Source organism: Xiphias gladius, chromosome 8 (assembly GCF_016859285.1).
Source record: "Xiphias gladius isolate SHS-SW01 ecotype Sanya breed wild chromosome 8, ASM1685928v1, whole genome shotgun sequence".
NCBI classification, from domain to species: Eukaryota; Metazoa; Chordata; class Actinopteri; order Istiophoriformes; family Xiphiidae; genus Xiphias; species Xiphias gladius.
The window spans coordinates 21,202,716-21,230,385 of NC_053407.1; the positions used below are offsets into that span (position 1 = coordinate 21,202,716).

A 27,670-nucleotide genomic window follows, 5' to 3' on the forward strand; every position below is an offset into this window, starting at 1 on the left:
GTTCAAGAAAAAAAGAAGTAAATACACTGGATATTTTTGTAAATGAAAAGAAAATATATTTTTAAATAGCCTTGGTGTAAATCTTCACACTGCCCGCAAAATGTAGAGATCATTACAGAGCACTGAGAGGGGTTTTACTGGTCAGACTTTCAAAAGTGTTGGACAGTGGTCTGAAGCATGGTTTTTTGTTTTTTTTTTTCTTGTTTTTTTTTTTTTTTTAAAGAAGCCAACATATTGCTAATGGCACCAAATAGCACAGCTGTGTGCCAATCCCTGTATTCAACTTTCAAGTGAACTTTACTGAGAGAGGTAAAAAGAAAGCAAGATTAAAAAAAAAAAAAAAAAAAAAAAAAACCAAACAAAAAAAACAACCCCCCCCCAAAAAAAGCTAAATTAAAAATAAGAAGTCCCACAGGTTTTTTTTTTTTTTAAAACAATCACCCAAAAAAAAAAAAAAAAAAAAAGTCTCTTAACTGAATTCAACATAGGTAAGTTTTCACATTGATTTGCTTGACCTCTCTCCCACCTGTCACATATCTATACAGAAAAAACAAAAAATTAATATACATGCAGAAAATCAGGTTGAGCTAAGGTCAAGGGTCAGTGGGTGGCCAGGTATTGGTCAGGCGAGCTTAGAGAGACATCACAGACAATGGTGGGATGATGAGGCCAGGAGTTTGGCTTGGCTTTCAACATCATGAAGACATGCTAGGCTAATGATGAGCAAACAGGCATGGAGATTTGTTCTAAAAAAGGAACAAAAACACGAAAGGAAGAGAGAGAAGACAAAGAGGAGAGAAGAGAAAGTTAGGGGCACAGCACAAGAATCGTTTAGCCATGAGGCACAAAAACCAACAAAAACAATGCCAATCACCACATACAGTAAGGACAGTGCGGTAAACATCTCCCCCCCATCTCTCCCGACACACAAAAACAATACACAGATTTAAGGAAGTGACACCACCAGGACATATGGCAGAGACTCCAACATGCACAAACTGTATACTTGGCACCCAAAAGAGATCCATCTAGAGCCAGTCCCTTGTGGGAGAGACTTGGAGGATGGATGGAATGACTGGAAGAGGTTGTTAATAGAGAAAGAGAGGTAGCCTAGCTCAACATGGCTTAGATAATGATACGACAGAGAGGGGAGAGAAAAAGTGAGAGAGATGAGGGGAACAAAGATTGAGGAATTTAGAGTGCAAAAGATTTTCACATTAAGGATGACACAAATGTGACAGACTACATGTAAAAAGCCAAACACAGGTTGAAGCTCTGGGCTCAGGGGTCTACGTGGCCTGGCTTCAGCCCTTCAACACAACAACTGATCCTTAGTCAACCTGTCTAGCTTGACCTGAAGGCAATGAAATGGCATGGAAACACACCTGATGCTCTCCACTAAATACAGTGACACAAAATACCTCCAGCGAACACTGACTCCAGTGATAGTCATAAATAATCATATACATTAAAATATTTAATCCGACTCAAATTACATGAGAAAACCGCAGGAATGAAATACAGTAAAATGTGGAACGCTCATTGCAACCATTTTTTAGGAATAGGGTAAGTCTCCCTCCTGTGGTGGGCTCCTTTCCCCTGCCCCACTGAGTCTCTGCTGTGGTGACCTTGGCTGGAGGGTGAACTTACCCTAGCAGTGCTAGCATTAGAGCTGGGGAGGGGGGACGGCCCCGGGGCTAGGATCAGTAGGGTTTGCTGTCGTTCTTGGAGCGCTTCAGCTGAACCTTCAGCCTCTTCATTCCGATCTGGAAACCATTCATGGCCTGGATGGCAGCTTGCGCAGACACAGGATTGTCATAGCTGACGAACCCTGATGACAGAAAAGTGGAGGACATGTGTTACATACATGCAAGGAGCGACTTAACACCATGTTTTAGCTTGAACACGCCCCCTTCACATAAACAAAAAGTTACAACTCCAAGAGAAAGTTATGTATGCAACTATGGTTTTATGAGTTCTGGAAATCGACCAGAGACAATATGTATTACATGAACTTTGACCGTTTGTGGGGGGTCAGATTAAAAAACAAACAAACAAAAAAAAAAACAACACACACCACTACAGTCTCACTACAAGCTCAACGGTACGAAAAGCCAAACAGATACATAACATGAAGTGATGGCTGTTTATGCCATTCATCAAGTAAAAATACCAAACATTACAGCTTCTCACACAGTACGAGAGGATTGGCTGTTTACGCCTTTCGATTTGTTCGGATAAATTGTAATGTTGCATTCTAAAATAAAAATAAAAAAATATTAAAATAATGAAAACAATACTTGAACCCCTAGTCGGTTAATGTAGAGAGAGCAAGATAATCCATATAAATAATATTTCAGTCAACATACCAGTCTTTACATAACACTTGAGCAAAATTCAATGAAAAGCTGAAACCAGTTAATGTTGTGTAAAGCTAAAATTTCTCATTTAGCACTTTTAGAGATGGCAATGCCTGAAATTGAGCTTGTTAATGAGGGCAAATGATTTATTATGACAAAGTTTTGAACTGGATTGAAAACACAGCTTGGTAACTGGCAAGTTATCAGTCCACCTCCATTATATAATAATGCCTTTTCCTCATTGTTACTTCGCTTTTCACCTTCACTGTGCAGATTGATGTATTCACAGCTTTTGACACTAGAAGGCTGTTTTCAGCTGAAAGGGGAAAGATTCTCTGTGCTCACCTTTAAATTTAACACATGGGCATACAAGCGTTTTTTGGTAACTTAACTAGTTTGGAGGCCAGCTGTGGTCCAATACGTAGTTTATACAAGTGTGATGTGGAAACTTGAAACCTCCAGTGTGCACACACTCAGAACAGACTTCACAGTGATCTAAGACATGTTGTGAAAGTAGTTCAACTTTTGAAACACAGAAATATTTGGATATTAATATATTCTGGATATTTTTTAATTAGGAAGGAGAAAATGTGATTTTAATCATTTTAAACCAGTTATTTAAACTTTTTTGTGAAAACAGTATATAACAAAGCACAGTATTTTTATACATCTTAAGTTATGTCTGGAGGGGATCTTTACATTTTTATACATTACATTAGGACTGCCGTGTGACTGTCACACTATGTATACACCGCAACTTTATCTGCTACTAAGAAATGCTGCAAAGAAAACAAATGTGTGCACAGCTGTTGCTTGCACTACATCAATACTGCCTCAGCATTATTCAAAAATGGAGGCCGGTAAAAATCCAGACATTTATAGTGGCACCATGTCAACCTAATATTCTGCACACAATGCAGAAGGCTGGCAAGGTATATCAGTTACAATAAACAGGCATTCAGAGACCAGCGGCGCCCACAGCCTTACCAAAGCACTTGCTCAGATTGGTCTGTTTGTCAATGAAGACTTTGGCAGAGACCACATTTCCAAAAGGCATGAACATCTGCAGAAGATCCTGATCCCCAAACTCCTGGGGCAGGTGGTAGATGAACAGGTTGGCGCCCTCTGGCCCTACTCCATTTGGTAAGAAAATCATAAACTCAAGTTAGATACAAATTTAGATGCACACACAGAGGTTTATTATCAATGCAAAAGTTAACCTTATTTTGAAAACACCTGAAAAAAAAACATGTTCATGAAATGATGTGAAAACAGACTGAAACCAAGGGAGAATTAAGACGACAAATGTCAAGATGTGACGCCAGAGTGCGTTGGTGTGTGCTGAGGATCTGCTCACCTTCCTTCTGGCTGCCGGCAATGCTCTGCTGAAGGAGAGACTGGCCGTAGAGGGAGGGCAGGGCGGAGGCTGTGTACTGCTGCATCCCTGAGTAGGCCTGGGTCAGAGCGTCCATGGAGCTGGCTGCTGACCCGTTGGCCATGGAGGCTCCCAGGCCTCCATTCATGGCCCCCATACCTGTGAAACACAATCAAATTGATGAATGATATACTCTCATAAAAACAATTTGTTCAAGTTTTTAAAATGTCTGTGCCACGTACTGAAGCTGCATTAAGTGATTTTGACCACTAGGGGTCAGAAAGACAGACTCAGAAATAAAGCCTTCGGGATTGATAAGTTGTTATGATTCAAGGTTGGGACACAATACGACCGTTGAGCCGATTATGAATATTTTTTAGGCTTGACGACTGATCGGACCAAGTTTCACCAGGTCTGTTCCAGCCTGGGTGAGTTAGTGTTGACAGTCGGCAGATAAAATCAAGTGTGTGATATATAAAGATTCTAATCTCCGGTGGCTGCCAGTCGGTACTCATTCAGATTTTTCTTAAACATTTGATATTTGTAACTGACATGTGCGACCAGGGCCATCACTTGCAGGAGGAATACTGGAAAATAAACGAAGAGGAACAATGGCAAGTGCGCCTGACAACTCAAACAGAAATCTCACCAAAAACCAAAGCTTGTTTCTGTTTTTTCTGGCCTTTTCAGCACAAACTGCTCTGCATATAAACAGCTATTGGTTCCCCTCCATGTTTGATTTGGTACAAGAACACGCAACACCCGGCGTTCTCACGAAATCTGCAGAGTCATGTACCACCAGAGCGCCAGTCCTTACTGACCAGCCGTTCAGATTGTTGCCTAGTGTATTTACTAAGTCCTAAGGTTTATGCTCCTTCCTGACTGTCAAAGACTTAATATCTGTGTAAGCTGGTGGAAGTAATCTTTCTGTGTCATTTGTCCTGTCTATTTAGGTTTCAGTTAGTTCTCAGGTTTGTCCCAAGCTTAATATGCTGCTGGGCATTCAGACAGACAGAAGCCTTGTGTTAAAAACAATGCCAAGGGCTGCTGGTGGGGGAACTTTGTTTCAGGTATCGGTGATACAATGAGGAACAACCAAACAACCACCTTGCAAAATGAAACTGACATTGCGCTGTGGCAAACACTGAGCCAGGATAACCTTTTTCCAGACGACCGTTCGTTGAATGAGGAGGCTACGGTTTTTCCATGCAGTACTATCATCTGTCTGAATATGCCCTAAACAAAGAACTACATAATTACACATCCAGCAGAGACAAAAAGCACTTAATGCAGCTTCAAATTTAGCAGCGTTAACAATGTACAGGTAACATCTGTGGATTTTTCTAGCTAATAGAACGGAGATTCTCACCACCGACGCTGCTGGTGAGAGCGTTAAGGTTGTTGAGGCCCATAGAAGTCCCAGTGAGACCCTGCAGGGTGCCCAGAGATGCCAAGGTGTTCATGGCTGCACCGGCACTGGACCCTGCTGCTGAACCGGCTGTTGAGAGACATAATCAAAAAGGAAATATGGGTTACCATACCGTGCTCATCTTCAAAACTCCTTGTATCACTTTAAACGTCTAGCATCTTTGCCACAAATTGTTATGGTTATGGAAGGATGATACAGCAGTGAGGGGGCAGTTGAAAATCTGTCTCTTGACGAGGAGAGGTCATTAACGCAGCTGCAATATGCTAAACTCATACAGATGGAGCCAATGTATATTTATACAGATTAAAAGGGAACCGGGGTTCTCATAAAATTTTATGTGTGGGTGATCAGCTCCCATAAAATTAATGAGGAATGGCAGACGACCGTATGAGGGAGGTTTGCAGAGCTGTTGGCAGGTATCATCACAGCAGCTGACTTGTGAACATTTATATCTCAGTGGGTGAGGACTTATATTTAAATGTTATATGTGAAGATAAACCAGAAATACAGACGGGTTAATTTACCAATTACGAACAAACAATGTCAAAAACTCAGCGGGCAAAACATCCATAAAAAAAGAACTTATGTTGATGTTTAATTACCTGGACTGCCCAGAGCTCCCAGGGCTCCACTGTTTGCAGACAGTGCGCTGGTGGTAGTCGGGCTGCCAGAACTCTGAGCTGCAGCTGCAGCAGCAGCCAATGTGGCTAAGTTCTGCAGCTGAAGGGGATTCACACCTGCAAAGAGAACCAAGAAATGGAGGTGATTATCAAAGACTTCCAAATTTATGTTCTTGCAGAGAAACACCTGTCCAACTAGCATCACCGCCTCATGTTTGCATGCCTCCGCCAACCAGTCATGTTACAGTTTACATTCGTGTCAGTCCAGAATCATAATATATGTAGTGAAGACCCTTAAGCATTTTAATAAAAATAGTGTTTTTGCAGATTATTATGTCATACAGTGAAGTTGACCTTTGATCTTTTGCATTTAAAATGTCATAACTTCATAATTTTTTCCTCTTAGACATTTTTGTGAAATTTTGTCATAATTGGTGTATGAATTCTTGAGTTACGGCCAAAAATGTTTTTTTGTGAGGTCACAGTGAAACCGTAATGCCTCTGGCCACGGCGAATACATTTTAACAAATTAAAATGGTATGTGCTCTTAGGCTTGTGTCATCAATTGAAAACACATTACTTCTCTCAGCCTCCTCTATGTGCTGTCCTACAAAAGCAGACAGCAGTAACTAAGGAAAACTAAAGTTAAGAAAAGAAAAAAAAGGTTTTAAATTTACTACATATGTTGAAAAAAAACTTTAATTTTATGCCCTTTTTAGGATAAATATTGTGATTGTCAGATACAAACATGTATATGTTTGGACAATTCATAAGGAATCTAAACTAGTCTAGTAAGCTTTTAGCAGCAGTTTCTGTGTTTATTTTTTCTCCGTTATTATTTAGCTACTCCTCTACTCATGTTGTATAATAAACTTAAGATGCTGGAGCATCAAAATAAACATTCAATCACAGGAAATGTCAAAAAAAGTTGGCAAATTAGCTTTAGCTAAGGCTAGCTGTGGAGTGCAGTCACAGCTGATGGGTTCCTGCTTTTTCGAGAAAATCACATATTTCTTTGGCATAATAATTTTGAAGCTAATACAGATGTCAAAAAGTCAGGTTCTGGTCTTAAGTCAATTTTGACCAAATATGTAGTTACTATGTTTGACCTTGTAGGGTACTACTATACGTGGCATTCTTGTAATCAATCTCACCGCTTTCCATTCATCCTCAGAAAATTACTTTCCATCATCTTTATTGGTCTGTAGAATTGTTTTGTTTTTCGAATCACGTTTAAGCCAGTACATTTGGTCAATTTGATTTTGTTTGGTACAATATTGCCAAAGTATAGTGTTAGCTGTAGTGTGTGTGTTTATATTAGTTTTAGTATTAGACATGAAATTATATTTCAACATACAAAACCAGCCCCGCTGTAGTTATAAAACAGCATGGTGTGTGCTTTAGACACAGAACATTATTCCTCACAGATCTATTGCTTTTTAATTTGGCCAAGTCAAGGTAATGTAATGGGTGTTTGTCTTTAGAGGGGCCTGCACAGGCCTCATGAGCAGCACTGATTACTAATGTGCCACTGATCTGGAAGAGTAATGTGATTTGCAGTACTTAAAACCATGTGGGTGCAGAGCTCTGAGTCACGAGGTTTGTGACATGAAAATCGTCACCCTGTTCATGTATAGAGGAAAGTTTAAGAACATCTGAGAGGATGAACTCACCTCCTAGCCTCTGAATACCATTGAAACTGCCTTGGTTACTGGTAGATGTGGCCTGCTGGAGTAACTGTTGAAGAGAACGAAGGAAAGACTGAAATCAATAAACCAAACAGGGAACGAAGAATTACGTCTTGATTACCTGTATATCCGCAACTGGTTTCTCACTGAATTTCAGATCAACACACAACACATTTTGTGTTGCCTATTATATTATGAATTTTTAGGAGGGAACAGACAAAAAAAATGGATATTATAATCTTGACTTTAATACACTCCTATATCTTCTAATATGTAATATTTGGTTTTGTTTATTTGTTTATCTGATCACTGACCACTACTGGTGATAATTTAAGTTGCAGCACCAACTTGGGGCAAGATTTGTACAGAACTTGCCTATTTTAACACAGTCTGACTTAAGAAAATGTCACCAAATGACAAATGTCATGTTTTTGATTGTTACAACATCCCTCTATTTCCCCCTATTCAAAATGTATGTAATATTTGGACTGATGAAATAGCAGTTCATCAGTTATTGCCTGTCACTATTAAAAAGTATCCATTAATCTCAATTTCTCCTTCTTGTCCTGCCAGAAACACAAACGGCTCAGCTGTTCATGTTGTGAAGATGTTTAAATCACCTGTTCACTGGCACATGTAGGCACATGATTAGGCACATGCCAGTGTCCTGCAGCCAGAACACAAACTGAGTGAGACAAGATGTTCCTATTCTGAGCCAAAGAAAATCGATTCATAGTTCAGGTCTGAAGAATGTGTGGTATTTCAAATTATTTTATAGCTTTTTTTTTTTTTTTTTTAATTTGTATACTGCTCCATCACACTTTGTGTATTAGGCCCAAAATAAGATAATAGTTTCAATAATTTAAATACAATTACACTTTTTTCAAAAGGTTTGAGGGCTACAAGGTTGCCTGTATTGTAGACAAAATGGCTGCTTCATCCAGAGCAGTCACTGTTTATCAAACAGTAAACAAAAACAAGATCACCTGATAATGATTCAATACAACAAAACATCCCTGAGAAAAACCCTGCCCATGTCACGCTTTTCATTTTTGTCAGTTCTGGCTGAGCTGGCGTGGTCTGTTCATACATGAATCTAAAACACCTCACAATATAACAACCAATATATCACCACAAACTACACCTGACTCCATCTACACAAATTTATTTACAAACTTCACAAACAATGTGTTTATTACACATTTAATGTTTCGCCTTTTACGTATTGCTTTATATTGGCCGTTAGCTCTTTTTTTCTTACCTTGGTACCTTGTGAATCCCATGAAAAGTCAGCATATGGCTAAACTAAGAATGCATTTTGCAGAAACTAAACCTGTGTCATATGATAATACATGAGTAACTGTGCAGCTCAGCAGGGTTGCATGTTTGAGTAAGACTTACAGCCAGGTACTGCGGTGTGAGGGTCCCCAGGCCAGCCAGGTTTCCCCAGGTGGAGGCGCTGTTGAGCTGCTGAATCTGCTGTACTAGCTGCTGCTGCAGGCGCCGCTGCTCCTTATCTCTCTGTGTGTCGGCAAACTTCACCACCAAGGGTGAGGAACAGCCCTGAAGCAGTGAAGAGGTAAGAGATGTTAGACCGGTTCAGAAACACGCGGAAGAATCCACAGCCTATTTACCAATGCAAAGACACAGTCGATGCAAGGATTTTTTCGGGGGGGGTATCTATGCCTCCAGATGGATTTTATGCCTGTTGCATTCATATCAAAGCTAACACACTGCCATGCATAGCTGAGCCAGGCCACATTCCAAAAAGGGCACAGGACAATGCTGCAGACAGTGAAGCTTTTTAACACTGAGGAGCAGAATCGAGTCCACAGACAAGCAGAAAGCACATGGAGACAACACTGAAAAACAGACATTCAAACAAGGATATGTCAGCAGACATTAACAAGAAAAATGCGTTACAATACACACATCCTCGCAAACAGACAGTCACATACTGTTCAGACAGACGCATGGACATGAAGCATGCGGTGCAAAAGTATTTTGAGAGTTGAGAGCCAGACAGGGACTAGGCTGGACAGGGAAAATGACTTCTGCAACAGCAGCACCTCCCATGGCAGCTGAAAACTTGGGAGGTTACGATATTTGGAGGGGGTGTGTGGGTGTGGTGGAATAGGTGGCACCACCACTGGGGCCTGCATGTAATCTAGTAGGAGGAGTTTTATGTTTGGTTGGGCTCCTAATTAGACTTGGTCTGATGCTTCACTGGGGAGCCTCTGACCTGCTAGCTGTCAAATTACTGCTGCTCCACTTCCACAAAGACTCCACTGGCTACACAAGGACATGGGCCCAGTTTTGGAAGAAATCTAAAAGGATAGCTGCTCCAGTCTAGAGTGTTTCTTTGTTAACCTATATTTGATGATGGGGGCTCTTTTCCCTGTGGTCCAAAATATAGATTGATTATGTTAGGCTAGGCTCTAAAATATGATCAGAATCAATAAATGAGATCCATTTAGTCCAGCCCAAAATTAGAGATGACAGCAAAGCTCATCGTGTCCTGCCCTGTCCTGTTAACTCTGGATTCAGCAGCTTTGTGCGAGGCAATGCTTCAAGTTTTATTCAATTATTTTGCAGACTACAATGTAATTTTGTAATTAGAAAGAGTGGTTTTGGAAATGACTCATGCTCTGTGATGAATGGATGCCATCTGCTTGGACAGGTTCTTCCAACACAAGGGGGCAGCAGAATGTAGAGGGGGGGAGGGGAGAGATGAGAAATAGGTGCTAAGGGGTACAGTACCTCCATAGTCTGAGAGTGATGCATGGTTTTGATTGCATTCTGTGCCATTGACCTGGTAGCAAATGTGACAAACGCACAGCCTGTAGGGGGGGAACAATGGGGGGGGGGGGACAAGAAGAAACAAAACAAGACAAAAGGTTTGGACAACTCGTTATGAACCCCAAAAAAACACATTACAGTACAAAGAATGGCAACTCCCAAGCACACGGAACCACCCTCACTGGTTAGCACACAGAGAAAGAACACAACAAGGAGAACAGTAACACGTGTCACATGAGCACAGTGATCGACGGATTACATTGCCACCCAGAGAGGCTTGACTATGTGGTGTCATGGTGAGACAGTAAACATGATTATATACACACACATCAAATGCACACATAAATATACCCTGAAAGGATTTGATTTGCTAAAATATGTAAGATCTGCAAATATCAGAGGGTCATATGGTCCATTTCAAATTCTGGTTGCACTGCGTACACTTACCAGAAAAAGAGCAGAAAGTCATGGCTAACTGTCTCTGCTATGAGGTTTTATCATGTGTACATCAAGACGAGGGCGCTGTACCGCCTGCTATCTGAGGCTTTATGCAGCAGAGAGCTATGTAGGAGATGCGACGACAGGCTAATTCACGCCTTTGTAGAGTGTGATGAAGGAGGCGGTAAAGGAGGAGCTGAGCCGAGCTGAGCCGCCTGCCAGCTGAGCCCAGAAACACCAGCAGCCAGTGGTTGCCAAGGCGACAGGCCATTGTGCTGGACAGCGAGTGCAACGGCCCTTCACTGTGAGATGTGGAGGCTGAGTGTCACAGTGACGGAAGGAGAGACTATGGGGATGGAATGGGTGCCACTGGAGGTGAATAGCACTTGATTTGGGGATGGAAGGAGTTGAAATGAAGAAGCTGGGAGGGGCCTATATAAACACTCGATGAGAATATGTACTCAGCTACACTGAAGGTGGTGGTTGCACGGCCAAGAACGCGTTGCCTACACCTACCTCTGCTCTGACCATCTGGTCCCCGGAGAATTCTGCACTCTTCGATCTGTCCGAAAGATGAGAACATCATTCTGACCTCGTTCTCGCCGTATTTCTTTGAAACCATTCCGACAAAGAGTTTTCTGTCTTCTACCGCTACAGAAGGATAAAAGGGAACAGATATTCAGTTAAACCCAAGCAATTATGGAGCAATGAAAGCAGCAGTTACATCAGGTGCTAAATCTTGCACCTCTCCTTTTCTTGCTCAAGCTCTCTCCTTGTCATGCTGCCACATTTTCTGCCTCTAACTCAAGGTGCCAGCCTCTTGTACCAATCTCTGCAACTTGCAACGTTTTTTTCCTAAATGTGTACTTCTCTACAGAGATAGATATATCAACCATTCGTGCTTTCCTCCAGATCTTCTGTACCTGGTCTACTCTTCTCCCCTTGGTGCCTTTTAAAGCTCTTAATCCTCCTAACCCCTGACACTATATAGAAATGTGTATTTGCTGCACATTCCCTGAGCTAAGTCCTTCTCAGCCCTTCATTTTGGCATTGAATACACGCACAATACAGCCCCTGCCTCGCCTCTCTTTTTAAAACTTCACACCCCATTTGTCTTGGCTAAATTTTTCCCCAACACACACCATTTCTGTATCCTTCCATTCTCTGGCTGGTGTCACACTGCATTTTAGATGAATCCACTTACCACTTGTTTTCTCACTGTCAGCGGGTTTCATCTGGATAGGATGATGCATCTGGAAAAAAAGGGTAGAGAAATGGTTAACACGACACCTGTCACCGTCCTAGACTATCTAGGTGCTCGACCTTGTTATCATCACAAGGATATATCTTCACACTAGTGCCCCCCTATTTTTAAGCATTTCTCTGCCTCTTGTTTTGTTCTCTCACTCTAAGACCATCATCCCTCACCACCACCAGAATCAGGAGGAAGTGTCTGAGTTGATGGAAGGGATCAAATTCTCCAGTATCCAATTTCACTTCTTGCTGTAGTGTAGACCCGTGAATTAACTTATCGATTATTTCTGTCAACATGCCTCATCTTCTTTAGAACTGTTATACGGAGATGGCTGACAAGCAAGCTATTGCTGTATTGCTTTCAAATGTACAGTGAGTTTGTCATTTGATATAATACTTTTTCTTAACCCCTATACATCATCATATTACATACATGTACAAGATGTGGCCAATCTTAGCTGTGAAAAATCTCATTTGAGTCAACCTAATATCTGTTGCCAATCATCATCATATCACCATTTATCAAGCTGTGTTCATTATGTGAAAGTGGATGCAGAACAACTGCTTATCTGTCATGTCAAGCCATTTAATGAACACTTTTGTCCGAGGCGATTCACAGAACTTCAAGTGAATATATTTTTAGAAAATTTACCTGCCATGTGACGTGAAAGAAGAAATAAATCTAGCCGTGAGATGCCTGAGCAGGTTGTACTTATGAAAAGTGGTTGTGTTTTTGACAAGCACTAAAGAGAAGCAGACAGATGGTCTGCTCAGTGTGGGCACTGGCTAGCGTCACTGACCAAAGAGAGCGAGGCACAGGAGGGAGAGAGAAGAGGAACAAGGAAACAAGCTTTTCCACTGTCACACAAACCAAACTCTGGGACCTGCAGTCAATGCTAGGGATGTGCGCGATTAGGCGACTTAACGATTTAAGGTTGCTAACCTCACTATCCGGCACCACAAATTCTAGTTGGTTAAACTAAATATTAGTGTTGTATTAAATGTACAGCGCCAGTTAACTGTTAAGTCTAAGATGGTACACAGCCCCCCTCTCCCCGCACTAATGCCAGGATGTTGTAAACCATCAACATGGAAAGCGGGACTGATGATCTCATTTACCCAAAAACCCAGCACGGTCTGGCAGTATTTTGATCTAGAAAATGAAAATAAGATTGTATGTAGTCTGTGCCAGGATACACTGGCATATGAACACTCAACCGGAGCAATGCGTAAATACGCAATATTCTTTTGGACGATTTTTAACTTCACTGATTAAATTTTATTGATTACATTTTTTCTCAATTTTGGCTGTTTTTTGATTGTTTTCTTGCTTTTAGACTACTCAGCTAGTCTACATTTAAATTTTCTTAAAAGACAGTGAAATTAGTCGTTAGGAAAATCCCTAGTCAATGCCAGTAACAGTATGACTGGGAATTGGGATTCAAAAGCTGAGCTTTTAGACCTCACTTTATATGAAATGTCTGGCTGATTGATAGTCCTGCAGTGAAGAGCACCCAGGCCTGTATACTCGGTCTGCTACACTCATTTATCAACCTGGTTCAATATTTACCTGTAACTTCACTGACAGTGGCTCCTTTTTCAACAGACTGGGTTATTGATTTAATCGACAGCTGGAGTTGTTTGGTATAGATTTAATTGATTGGAAGGAAAGTCATTTAGAATGGTGTATAGGCACGGCAGATTTGTAGAGGTTTAACAAGTAATTGCACTTATTCCAGTTGACTGGGCTTTAATCTCGCTGGATAAATCAGGTGAGGAATTAGGAGACCACACTCACTCTCACCAGGCTCCATTATTAAAAAAAGACGTCAACTCGTCTACTTCTATACGTCTAACGATGGGAAATATAAGTGTAGATGTGCATCAATGATTCATGAAGACAAGCATTAATAATTTGTTCCACTTTGTGGCGATTGGGTCCTTTGCCGGAGAGAACAACCTCCTGCCTGGTCAAGCACACTTTACCTGATACCTTGATGTGTATGTGAGCGTGTGTGTGTTGGGTCAGCTTATCAATTCAGTGTGTTGAGGTTGAGGGGAGTCCTCAGTGTGGTGTTGGTGCATAGCGGTGGCTGAGATATTTCTCAGGCCAGACAGGCCCTCAGTTAGCCAGGAGCTGATTATCGACCTGCACACAGCTCACAGCCTGCACCAGGGATGTAGAGGGGCTAAAGCAGCTAAAAGCAGTCCATACTGTGCTTACTCACCCCACTTAAGGTCTTTATGTTGTGCAGTGCATTCTGGGCCTCCAGTGCAGCTTTTCTTGTGTAAAAAGTTACAAAACAGCATCCTGCAGAGAGAGAAAAACACACAAACAATGGGCGAGGGAAAGGAGACAAACAGTATTAAGAGGCAACGCATACAGGCAGTAAATAACCAATACCACAACTACCGAAGAGCAGGAAAGAAGCTAAATGGATCAAAGTTATGTTCTCCACATATCACATGTTACAAACGTGACAGGATATTCTTAGCACCAACTGTTAGATGGTGCACACAGCTCATGTAGGAGCTTGCAGCGAGCACGGTAGAGTAATGAGATAGTTGAAGGCCGTTGTGTGACATGGTTATAGAGATGACAAAAGGGTTAGATAGCTGTCAGGAGGCACTGATGCACAGTCCGCAGGTCAACAAAGCTAGGCCAAGCCAGGGCACAGTACCAACACATCAAAGAGAGTGGTGCCACATTGCATAAGAATCCAATCACACTCAGCATGCATACATACAAGAGGCATGAAAACAGCACAAAGAGACAAGAGGGAGCGGGAGTGAGAGCAAGGAAGAGGAATCACAGGAGGAGAGAGGTGGTGGGGGAAGGGGATGAAGAAAAGAAGAGCGGGGGAGGAAAAATAAAGCCTCTCATCCTTCCGTCCCAGCAGACCGCCAGTGGCGTTCCAGCCTGTCAGTTTCACTGGGCTGGGGAAGTGGAGCACTGCAGCGTCTCTGACCTACATAGTGTGTATTATGCTGTTACTGGAGCTCCCAGGCCGCGGGGAGGGCTGTTGAACTCTAATATGCATCAAGCTGCTCTCTTCTCTCTCACAACCAGCTGAGTTCTCTCTTTCTCTGCTGCTTAGCCCTGCCTCCGATTTACTGGAGCTAAATAAACCATCCAGAGAGGCGTGATAGTTATCAGATGATTTTTTCATGACCTGCAGTAGATGTGACCTAAAAAAAGACGCAAATCTGATGGCTCCTCATGAGATCCATGGCAAAATAAACAACCAAAATGAAAGTGGGATTACAGCAATTTCAAAGAACAAATCAAACAAAAGCAAGACTGATGACACAAGAGGGGGGTGAAGGGTGTATTATCTGCAATGCTAATGAACATAAGCCTGATAGCATCAGGCTGTTGTGCTTTGATAAAACTGCCCCACTGCTCCCAGTAGGAATATGACTATTGGGAAAGGACGACGGCACTTGGTGGGTGTTGGGGTGCCACTGCAACAAATTCACCTCACACAGGCTGGGTGAGCCAAAGACCACTGTGATCAAGCCAGTTTATCTATTAGAATACATTAACATTGCATTAACATGTCAATAGACCATCACAGCTGAAACTCCGCATTGAACAGGGGAGGGGTCTGCTAAAAAAAGGGAGCTTTGAATTCTTCAGGCTCCCAATGAACTGCACAGTGTTGGCTGTATATTTATATACACACTACGTAATAAGCACCTGGGAGATTCCCTGGTATACTTTTGAACACACAGAGGATTATTAAGTGATGTTAAATGTGTGTACGTTTTTTTTAAAAAGCTAGATCATATGGATCCAAGTGCTATCGTGGTGACAAGGTGTGTTGCTGTTAGGGCCCTGACACGCTAAAGGCTCGTTTGGACCAAATAGTTTGGATGAAGTGAGGAACCAAGGAACTAAATCGAGATCTGAATCAGGAACTACCAATTGCGCAGCTGTTGCACAGTCCTGTTTGTACTTTCCCCCGACACCCGAATAACCATGAAAACTGGATAATATATCAATAACAGGTTAAAAAGCAGCATCTTGACTGAGACAAAATATCTGTTTGTGACAAGACAACACAGAGTCCTCATGTTGTTCTTTACTTACTGCTATGCAAATGATGTTTGCATGGATGCTAGAAAGGAGATGGTAGTAGTAGTAGTGGTGCTGTTGCAGTGGCTTTGCCAGCCTGTCTTTTGCTTGTGAAAGTCAAAAAAATAAAATGTATTCAGTGGGTGAAATCATTAATTCACCTAGCTCAACAACCAGTGAGGCGACACTCTCTCTTATACTGCCTCCACCAAACGATTTTACAAACTCGATCAGCGGAACAGGGTCCGATAAGGGCTGAAAGGTGCCAATGGTTCTGGACACACCTGAAAAACAACTACAAGCAATAGTTGACAGGCAGTTTGGTGTGCAAGGGCCGTAAAACCACTGTCCAGCATCAAACATGGTCCCACCAAATTAATACCCAAGAGTGGATTACTGCCTTTAGCCATAGTGAGTCAACAACCATCAAGGGAATTGAAATTTGGGTGATGTTGTAAACCCAGGACAATTACATCAAGGAAACTGTCATTCACTTTATTCAACTGCAGTAGGTTATGGAGACTGAGCACTTCCAGTGGCACTTGGCAGCTCTCTGCAGACAGCAGGCTTACACTTCAGTCTCATCTGAATGCAACCTAAACTGAATCGCTCAACTCGAGTACCATTTCTAAGGTGATGTCTTAATGGAAAATTGCAGTTGAGCAACACTTCGTTCATACAATGCTGCTTTGAAACCAGCAAGGTAAAGTAAAAAGAAAAAATATTTCTAATTGCAGGGTTACAAAAAAAAAAAAAAAAAAAAAAAAGTTACTTTTTTTTAACCATGAAACAAAATAATGAATCATCTCATCTGTAAGCACAAACATAGCTGCTTTGCGTGTGCAGACAAGCAATGTTGTGCACTGCCTAAAGGGATTGTGCTAAAATGTGATGGTAGATGATGTGGCAATAACAGGATTTTGTGTATTGTGCTTGACCACTAAAAGCCAGGAAAATACAGGTAGAGGACAATGTTGGCTGTAAGTAGTCAAAGGTTTTCTGTACTTCTGGCCAAACTCGAAGGTAACCAACCAATATTTAGATGTCTTAATCTATTATTGGTGTGACTAAACTTATTTTATATCCAACTGCTTAATCAACTAATCTAATGTATATTTTTAAAAATTAAATTACAGGCAAAACATTCTCAAAGTGTCTAACATTCAACAACATCTGTGACACAGTAGGACAACCGATCACTTAAGTAATTTTATGCTCTGACCATACCTTTGCTTTGAGGGGGATTCTGGGTGCGATCACGGAGGATGTTGATCTGGTGCACAGCTCCAAAGGGCTCAAAAAGCTCTTTTAGTTCTGTTTCTGACCAGGCGCGCGGGATCTGTCCCACAAACATCTTGATGGTGTCTGGGTCTGGCTGGTCCATATGCTCCAACGACCCGTTCATCTTGCTGCCGTTGCTAACAAAAAAAAAAAAAAAAGTAATTAGTACACAGGGAACTACACAAAATTAATTTCTTACGTTTGAATCGGTGGTCGTGCGTTAAGTTCAATATCGAAAAAAATGTAACAATAGTTTGGGTCTGACACTTTTGCCCAAAATCTAGTCTAAACATGGTATTTAAGAAACAACTGTTGTTACATCCATGTCTGTCCAGATTCATACATTATATGTAGCAAAGTCTTTGAAGGAATCTAATTTTTAGGGGTATTTTGTCATAATTAGCTTATGAATTGAGTTATGGCCAAAATGTCTTTTGTGAAGTCACACTGACCTGAAACTTTGAAGACCAAATTCTATAATCAGTTCATCATTGAGTCCAAGTGGACAAATTTTAAAGAAATTCCCTAAAGGCGTTCCTCAGATATAGCATTCGCGAGAATGAGACAGACGGACAGACAGACAACCCAAAAACATAATGCCTACTTCAGAGTGGGTCAGGACCATGTCAATTGTCACGTTTCTTCCCATAAAAAAAATAAAATTAGCCAATCTTTCGTTGCTGATGGGTTTTCAGACAACCATCTTTTGACATATTGCTTATCAACTATCAGTTTTAAAAAACTGAATTGTTTCTGCCACACACTTTCTAATAGTTGGTTAGCCATGTACTGCTCCAAATTGTTCTTAGAAACATCTGCAACATATCCATCTCCAAAGACAGGAGGCAGTTGGACAGCCATTTTAAATATTATTGTAATTATATGTGCAGTGCTTGGTAAAAGTAGTAACAATATTTTGGATTTTAGCAATATACATCAGTTAAAAAAAAATAACAATAATAATTTTAAGAACCACAGAAAGACAGACAAATACAGCTCCACATTATCCTTTTTAAAACCAAAATACTTCCTGATGCACCTGTTCTCATCAATAATTTCTGTATAATTTTTTACAAGACTCTTGTTAGCTTGTTTTCTAAAAGGAATCAGCGTGCTTTGAGAATGACTGGTCATTGTAAACTGTGGTTTATCAGATGGACAATACTTTGTGTCTTTAAGATTAGTTAGGAAAATGCATCCTGCTTGGATAGTTTTTATACATTTCTAATTTTCTATCAAGGAGTCAAATGGTATACAGGGCACTAAATCCTTGGTAGTGTGGCTACAATCTGGGTAATCGGGACTAGTAGAGCTATAATGGAGATAAGTGAACTACTAATTCATGCCATTTTCCTTTGAGGCAAGCCTTAGGGACAGAGAATCAATAACAGTGTACCTACGACTACAGCACCTTTGTCTCACTCACACACAAACACAATCACATAAACATTTCCTGATGGTGGTAGAGGTGCTGGAAACCAGAAATGAGGCCACAGCAAGAAATATCCACGGGTACTGAGGCAGAGCAATCATGTTAAGGATAAAGCATCATTCCCAATACACACTCTAGTACTATAGAGGATCAAGAAGGGCCAAGGATCACAAGTAAAGACAAAAAGTGGAGATTATGGTACAGACACAGCACCTAAATTCTTAAAACATTGTAGTAAGACTGACAAAAAGATACACTAATGTAGAAACAATTTTAAACACAGACCTCTGGACACGAGCCATCCATCTCTTACAAATTGAGCCCAGCCTTTCTGCAGAAACACCAAACTCCTTGAGGGACTTAAATGACATGCTAGCAAATTGCACTTCAGTTCTTGTTTTTCTGAAATCCAACTCCACACTCGGAATGAACTGGTTTTTTTTTTTTTTCCCCCTGGAGGCCGTCAATACATTCAAATGATGACATATAAACTGAAAAAAAGCTCCACTGAAACAAAAGCCTCTCCACCAAAAAGGGGTGAGTGCCACCCTCCCACCAGCTCCGACAGCTACACGAAAAACAGCACTGCAGAGCTCTAAACCTCCAAGAATCGCTGGTTAGCAGAAAGAGATTTTGCGGTACATCTCCTCCTCAGGCGCTTTGGCGATGGTACAGAGAGTAACCTACAGCTTCTTCACCACAGCAGGGAAACAATCACATATTGTTCCCCCATGCTGGAGAACACTATTCACCGTTCCTCCACAACACAATGGGCCAAGTCAGAGAGATGCTTTGGAACACATCGAAGGCTACGTCTGCTAAGGCCACAGCACTGGTGTGTGAAACCATTTATCCAGTTTTGCCAGTGACACTCCGACGCCATTTTGCCGAGGGCCCTTTGATGAAATCTCGCTGTAAAAACGGCAGACCTAACTTGAAAACCTGGATTTGTATCAAAGCATTCAAAAGCACGAAGGCTCAAAATAAATTCCCTTTTACATTCATTAAACTCCCAAACCCCCTGCAGCTGTGCATTCTCTCTTCATCCTTAAGAGACTGTTACAGAGAAATGTAACCGCAGTAATGCATTCTTTGGCCTCACTATCCACCCCCACAAAAATTACAGTTGTAATTACTGCAAAAATGTCTATATGTCATACATTTATATTATATCAATGAACACAAACAATTAAAGTAATAAAATCATTGATTGATTCAAATTATCAGCCTCAAAGTGTTTATCCGTCATAGAACTATATTGTACAGGGAACGAGTGCAGAGACAGTCGGCACTGTCACACCTGGAGCTGTACTGACTGCTCGAGTGTAAACTGGAGGAAAGAAAACAGCAGTAACAAAACAGGATGGTTTAAAAAAACACAGCTAGAGATGCTACTTAAGCTTTCAAGTAATACAATTTCTTACCAAGAGTTAGATGAGAAGATCGATACCACTTTCATGCCTGTACAGTAAATATGAAACTACCAAAAGCAGCCAGTTAGTTTAGCAAAGGGACTGCAAATTGGTGGTGGTGGTGGGGGGAGGTGAAGGTTAGGAAATTACGGCACCTGAACAAGAAATAGTCCAGCTTCTCTTCTAACGCTCAGCAAGAAACCAAATAAGCGATTCCCTTACAGGCCTGGTAATTAGCTATGACTAGCCCTGCTAACTTAGCTATTAAAAAGGTGACAGCTGCCTACAAGTATCAGTATCTGTCAGTAGAATATCAGTTTTAAAAGTCACCTGCTGATAAAAAGTAGTGTCTATCAGTGGAACTAGAGTGTCGAGCCATTTAAGCTGCATAATGTTATGTCAATACAGCAGTGGCATTATGCCAGTACAATGATGCTGTCAACACTTTCAGTAGTTTTCACAGGTGTTAGTTTCAATGAGTTTCAATGAAAACACAGTGGGTTCAGTGAGGTTAGAGTAACCAGGACAATGTTTGAGTAACAGACACGTTGCTGTCGGTAATTTTTAAAATGTATTTTCTTCAAATATTTAGGCGCCAAAGATGAATTTTCATTCACCTCAGTCATACAAAAATGTTGGCACATTGTGGATAAGGGTATTGACTAAAAAAAAAAAAAAAATACTATAATAGATTCTGTCAGTACTGCCCAGCTCTGTTCACTGCACCACCCGGCCGAGTGCTCACAGATGGTAGTGATGAAGTCTTTTGCTGAGCTTCCACAAACAGCCCTGCGATATGGCAGCTCACCATGCTCCAAGATGCCCTGCAGCAGCTGACGAGTCACTCGTAGCGAGAGCCACGACAGTTGCATACTTACTGCTGCACCACCCATAAAAACAGGTGATTTATCTGGACCATGTGGCTGTCCTGTTGGTGAGCTCTGACCGCGCAAGTATGCCAGCAACACCTTTGCTGTGCCCATAATAGAAAGCCAGCCAATTCGCCTGTTAATGTACATGATTTTGAAAGCTAAGCATTGTGTGTTTGGACGATACTCATCCTTAAACCTCCAGGGGTTTAAGGACCATTAAAATGTCACACAATCTTATTTTGTCACCAATGCTGATGGAAAACAATTTCTTGAAGCTCCCTGGTTTTTCTGGCCAATTACATGTTTAAAACTAAAGCAATGTTGAACATTATGTCGCTTCCTGTTTTGAGTGATAAGTCTAAAACTTACTTCTTTGCCTTGAACTGTTTTAGCAACCGGCAGCACACTGCTCTCATGCTTTATTGGAGATTTAAAAAAAGTCAAAGTTCACATGGACACACGTAATTCCTCTGGGAAAAGAGGAAAAATAAGTCAACTGAAACAGATGTTTGCTTGTAATACCCTCAGAAAAATCATGAGATGTTTCTTCTTTCAGGAAACCAGTGGCTTTATAAGCTGATTCAACAGGACACAGAATGCCTCTAATGCCTTGGTAATATCTTTGACATCTGTGAAGTAGAAGGCTCTCTCTTAACTTTATCTATTTTCTCCACTACTACACAAAGAGGCAGAATATTCTTTGACAGGCTGAATAAGATTTCAATAATAGCTTGGAATAAAAATGTCCTCATGACAGGCTTGAAGTTGCAACTCCAAAATAAATAAATAAATAAAAAAAATAAAAAAAACTGGCCACAGAAAACAGGAACAGGATTTACAGAATATCTGCCCTGGGACCCTTGAGCAAGAATCACTTAGTGTCGTGGCTCAGGTTTGGAAGAACAAATGATCAATGATGGATATCGCTTGAGGCCAGAAACAGGGGGGGATTGTGTGTTATTTGCTTTCCAGACCAAGTAGTTGGCCCTAATCAGCACACTGTGGTTCTGATGAGAAGTTATTATGATATTTTTCTCTTGGCGTTAACTCCAATTCAGCTCAATATGGCTTGATTTCATTGTTGCATTTCCCTTGATTAAGACAGACATGTTCAATCAGCCTCTGAATGGGCTGCATGTTAACAGACGGCCAGCATCTGATGACAAGGCCCGCCCCATTAGCTCCATAATCACACCAAGTGCCCCTGGTGATTATGGATGACGTTGCTAAAGTAAAGCTTGTGCGAACCAACTGAGAGACATCCGACAAAATAAACTCTGCTCACACCTCTGTCAGCGTCAGATGGAGCATGAATCTAAATCTTCAGGAGGAGATCACCAGAAAAGGCAGCAGCCTTACCAATGCATCTCAAATGAAGGGACAAACAGCCCACTAAAATCAGCAATTACACTCGATTACTTTGACAGTCTGCGCTTACTGCACTGACTTACTCAGTCATCCATTACTCTAACCTATGACAGGCAAGAGAACATCTTTAGTACAAAACCCCCCTTTCTAAACATCCAACTTTTTGCTTTCAGTTTATGCCTACGAATAGCACAAACTTCTTTATGGTTGTGTGCAAAAATCACTCCCTTATTAACTCCTTCCTCTAAAAAGACACTCAGTAGGTTACACTAGATGAGCAGTGAAATGAGATTTAACACACTTTTTAAACAGCATCATGCTTTGTCATCACTGGCAGGTGTAGAGTCACACTAATGGTAATTTTCGAATCTATGACGACAGAGGAGGATCATGCTCAATGACAAGAAATCGGCTATCTATCCTTCATCAGTGTCCCAATCATGTGGTGTGGCTACCTTTTAAATAGCAAACACATAGGTGATTATCCTTAAGGGCCTTATTATCCTTGTTTTTTTTTTTTTTTTTTTAAAAATCAAATTTGATGGTGGATCCACTGAGCAGATCCCACATTTTTCTGAGGTGAACTTCTATCTTCTTTCTTGTTCCAATGCCTGATGCTCATTGATTGTCATGTATTTGATTGTCTTGCCATGTGCAGTGCTGATTACCTCGAGGGAAATCACGTGTGTTTGATATTTTAAAAGGCAGTTAAACTGCACAATTGTGACACTGATGAAGGTCAGACGAACGCAAAGATTTTGTTTTATGTAAATAAAGCGATTTCTTTCTACCGATCCTCCTCTGTCATCATCTGTTATTGTATATTATATATTATAAGGAGAACGCACCAATTCTTCTGAACACAGTGGAAACCTTATATGTAAATTTTTGGATGCATAAAATTAGACACATTGAAGTATGGGTCAGTTAGCAACAAAGTAGTGTAAACGCAGTGAATATTTTTTTCTAGGACTGCAACTAAAAATGTCATTATTGATGAATGTGCAGATTATTTTCTCGATCAATCAACTGGCCCTTTAAAATGTAACGTTGAAAAAAAATTCCCCTTTGTAAGATGATGCATTGAAATGGCTTGTTTTACAGGGCAATCAGGCCAAACCAAAACATTTTTTTTTTCACTTTATAACATAGAAATGCATCCAATTATCACCTTTGAGAAGCTGTTACCAGAGACTGGCATTTTTTAATTACTACAATGATTATCAAAAAAGTTTCAAATTATTTTTCTGTCAAATGACTAATCAGTTAATTGTTGCAGTTCTAACTTTTGCTCCATTGTTAGAATTTCTGAGGACACTAAATAGTACATAAAATTCACACTCATTCATATGCTCAAATAAAATATATAATGCACTAAATATTAAATAATGACTGATTTTGCACACAGCTAATAACTGCACAGAAGCTCTCTTTTCCACAATAGTGTCAATCCAAAAGAGATTCTCTTATCTAATCTCCGCAATCCAATCCGTTATTTCTACTCTTGACTTGTCCACTAAAGTTTTTTTTTTTTTTTTAAACCAATCAGGTGATTCCACTTCATGTGGTTTACAGGCACCAACGTCTAGCTCACAGGCATGCTGACCTGGACAGTGAATAATCTTGAGAACATTTAGATCAGTTTATTTTGCTGCTTCAACATACCTCTAGTGTAGACTTTGGTTAATAACTTAACAGCCACGCAGTACTGACAATTTAATGGACATGGTTGGTTTATCTGGTCTTATGTAACTCTGCCCCACAATATCTTTTGTTTGCAATGTGTGCAGAAGAATTTGCTCAACCTTCGATCACACCACCCCACACTGGAGATAGGGGACACGATTATGAGCCTTCCAAGGCTATGTGCATGTAGATCTAGGACAGCCAGTCTTGTAATTATTGCTGCGCCAAGCTAGCAGCAGCAACAGAGAAACAGGTGACAAGCTAGATCAGAGCCCTCCTACTCTTGGCCTTCAACATCTGGCTGCATGGCACTCTCCCACCACTGACGCCGCCCTCACAGCGAAGGAAGAGAACAGAACAGCTGGCCCGAGCAGCCCTCCGGACCCTGTGCCAAGATCCTACACTTGGCACAGATCAACAGCTCCCCGGTCACAACAAAAGGGATCACCGTGACGCTTAGCTTACTGACATAGCACTATGGCTGTGTTGGCTGCCAAAGGATCACGCTTAAGCCCTGATAGTCACTCTCACTGTCAACAATCACAGGGATAAATCAAATACAGCTGGGGCAAGATCTAATCACCAACTCTCTGTCACCAAGTTTCACAGATGAGATATTCATCAAAAAATACCATTTGAAAGTGTGAAATATTCAAAAAATTTCAAACCACGCATATTTAAATCATCAATTCTCACAAGATCTCCTCAATGTGGGGTTATAACAACAGGTAGGCTTGCGTCTAGCAATTATTTTCATTATTGATTAACCTTATTTTTTCAGTTAACTAATTAATTGTCCTGTCTCATAAATGTTAAAAAAAATAATGAAAATGCCCATTTCCTAGAAGTCAAATTGGCATACAATATACTGTCACTTAAAAAGAAAAGCAGCAACTCTTCACAATTAAGAAGCTGGCATTTATTTTCCTGTTTCAGCTATAATCACAATTAGATCTACAATGACTTGTTGATTAATTGATTAGCCAATCGAAAAAAGTTATCAGCAACTATTCTTATAATTGATTAATTGTCATTTTTCGAGAAAAAATACATAACATTTGATGGTGAGGATTCGCCGCCTTTCTTGGTCTTACATTAAGGTAAATTGAACAATTTAAGAGTTTTGGACTGTTAGTCAGATAAAACAAGACATATAATGAGGTTGTCTTGTGCCCTGGGGTGGACGTTTCTCACTGTATTCTAATGGATCCAACACCAAATGATTAATCGATTGTGAAAATAATCGTTTGTTGGCCATAATCATGGCAGAAGGAAATAAGGGGTAATAGATCAAAAAGAAAATACAACTCAAGAACTGACCTTGCTACCATTCAATACCAACCACGCACTGAACTAATTTGAACGAAAAGAGTAGTAAAAATGCTTTAAAGAATCACCCTTACAAGAGACCAAGAAAATCAGACCATGAAATCCAAAGGCAGGGCCCGTTTTGTTGCGAAATAAAGACAGCACTCCTGAAAGTGCAAACATTTAAATTTTAAACAGTGTTGTAAAAGCAGGCTGTGGTTTTGAAGATGTTTTTGTCAAACAGGATTAGCTGATGTTATGTCGAGAGGACGGGAGCTATAATGTGGACCTCTGTGCTGGGTCTTTTTCTCCCTTGTTTACATGCGCTGTCACAAGATTTCCATTAATGGCTCAATAATGTAGGAAACCACGTGTTTGGTGCGGTTAAGTAAGCACTCTACATTCAACATGGAGGGGGGCACCAATGCCTGAGAGCTGCAGCTAACGATGTGAGCTAGCTCGGCAGCTAGCAGAGACAGCCCCGTGTGCTGCATGCAATAAACGTTCGCTTTGAGCTGTTAAGTTCTAGCCAATAACACTACAAAACAAACAGTTATTAGGGCGGGCACATGATGTATTAATATCAAACTTTAGGACAACTTAACTAACTAACTTTGCCCAACGCACTTCCTTATAAGACCCGCTCATTATTGACCGATGTAACACCTACCGTTTGACGAGTACACGGCAAGGTAAACTTATCCACTTGTTTAAAAAAAAAAAAAAAAAAAAAAAAAAACTAACTAAGGCGCCGAAGAAGAGGGTGCAGCTGCGTTGAAGAAGCACACACAGATACCCCGGGCTGCTTTAAAAAAAAAAAAAAAAGTTATTCGATGCTGTTTTCCTGAGCTGATACCGAAACGGGTGATCTGCGGAAGCACATGTCACTTGACTATTGTAGCGCCCAGCAAACTGCGTTTTCTCTCAGTCCCTCCGAGCAAGACGTGTTAGCCCATAAGGTGTGTGCTCGGCCGTAGCTAGGAGTGGTGGTACATTTACTTAACCGACTTCTGTTGTGGTTAGAGCCGTTATTATCCAAGTTGGACAAACTATTTCAACTCCAGGTGCGCGTACCGTGTCATTAGCAACGTTAGCATCCCAGTTGCCAGTTAAGCTAACGCTAGCCAACTCCCAACTCGCCCTGAACTGTTTTTTTTTTTTTTTTTTTTTTTTTTTTTTCTGGTTCCGCTCTAAAAACACTCAGAAATGCTAAGGTTCCTGTCGAGAACGCAGCACAGATCGATAGTTGGATTACTTACATTGTGAGAGTGGACGGGTGGAAATTTAGGTTGAACGCTGAAGTCATACTCAAAACACCGTCTATCTAACAATGAGTAGCGACGTCCGCTCACTCACAAGAGGCTCAACTCCTGCGAGACGGCGAGAAGACGAAGCAGAACAGGTGCAAAGGGGGGGGGGGGGCGTCTTCTTCAAAACTGCATGAGAGAGCGAGGGAGCGGGAGTGAGCGAGAAAGAGAGAGTATGGGCACCGGTATCCGCCTTATTCCTTCCTCCTAATTTCACTCTCGTCCCCGACTGAAATAAATTCAGGCACGCCGCTGTCACACTGCACACCGAGCTGCAGCAAACCAGAGGCGTGGCCTCTCCAACAAAAGTCTGAGACCATGCTGCTTGCTGCTTGCTGCTGCCGCCGCCGCTGCTGCTCTGCAAGCCTCACCGCGCTTCTGCCCCGATGTAAAATTACTGTAATGTCCCTATAGGGGCTGGCTACATGGTGCTCTATAGATTATGTGGTTTTATCTGCTGTGGGATCAATATAATATCCCTATAATGACTCCTAGAGCATTTTAAGAAAAGAAAAATCCACCTCAGAAGAATCGGGTCCTGTCGAGCCTCGTCGTGAAGGGAGATTAGTCTGTGGATGAGTCAGGGATCTAATGATCCTAATTAAAGAGACATTTATAATGTTAAAGTCTAGTACCCAGGTCATTACCATCAAGATTAATAATGCTGCTCCTCTTTCCATATTGTCCCAGGAATCCAAAGTAGGCACCTGGCTTTTTAATTGGGTTAGACAAATAAAAAAAAGATCATTTTCGGCTTCTTTATCGGCTGGCATTGCGGATAGGTCCATAAGTCTCTTCCTATCAAAAGTGAGATGGTTAAAATGCAGTTTTTCTTGCTGTCTTCAGTCTTGCTTTTCCCCAGGGTCATAGGTCATGTTCCCCTTTGTGCTGGGCTGTTTTTCCCCTGGGGGATGGGGAGCCTATCTTCTTTTGTTGTGCTGGATTCGCAGGGCGAGGCCTATA

At 41.1% G+C, this 27,670-nt stretch overlaps 1 protein-coding gene across 3 annotated transcripts; it reads right to left on the reverse strand.

Moving 5' to 3' along the window:
• Window positions 1-470: 470 nt before the first annotated feature.
• On the reverse strand, window positions 471-26,923 carry LOC120793392 (CUGBP Elav-like family member 2). 3 transcript variants are annotated; one of them, XR_005707973.1, is made up of 14 exons: window positions 26,660-26,923; window positions 17,269-17,459; window positions 14,192-14,274; window positions 11,914-11,962; window positions 11,226-11,360; window positions 10,233-10,312; window positions 8,874-9,035; window positions 7,458-7,521; window positions 5,767-5,901; window positions 5,105-5,233; window positions 3,718-3,894; window positions 3,348-3,494; window positions 1,651-1,831; window positions 471-746 (listed from the first exon to the last, which is right to left on the reverse strand). XR_005707973.1 is itself a non-coding variant. In XM_040133419.1 (13 exons), the coding sequence occupies exons 1-13, from the start codon at window positions 26,704-26,706 to the stop codon at window positions 1,704-1,706; spliced, it is 1,524 nt and encodes a 507-aa protein (XP_039989353.1). In that variant the 5' UTR covers window positions 26,707-26,923; the 3' UTR covers window positions 471-1,703. The 3 variants fall into 3 exon arrangements, 2 of the variants coding, with proteins under 2 accessions (XP_039989353.1, XP_039989352.1); XM_040133419.1 differs by having other exon boundaries at window positions 471-1,831; window positions 3,348-3,491; XM_040133418.1 differs by having other exon boundaries at window positions 471-1,831.
• Window positions 26,924-27,670: the final 747 nt, after the last annotated feature.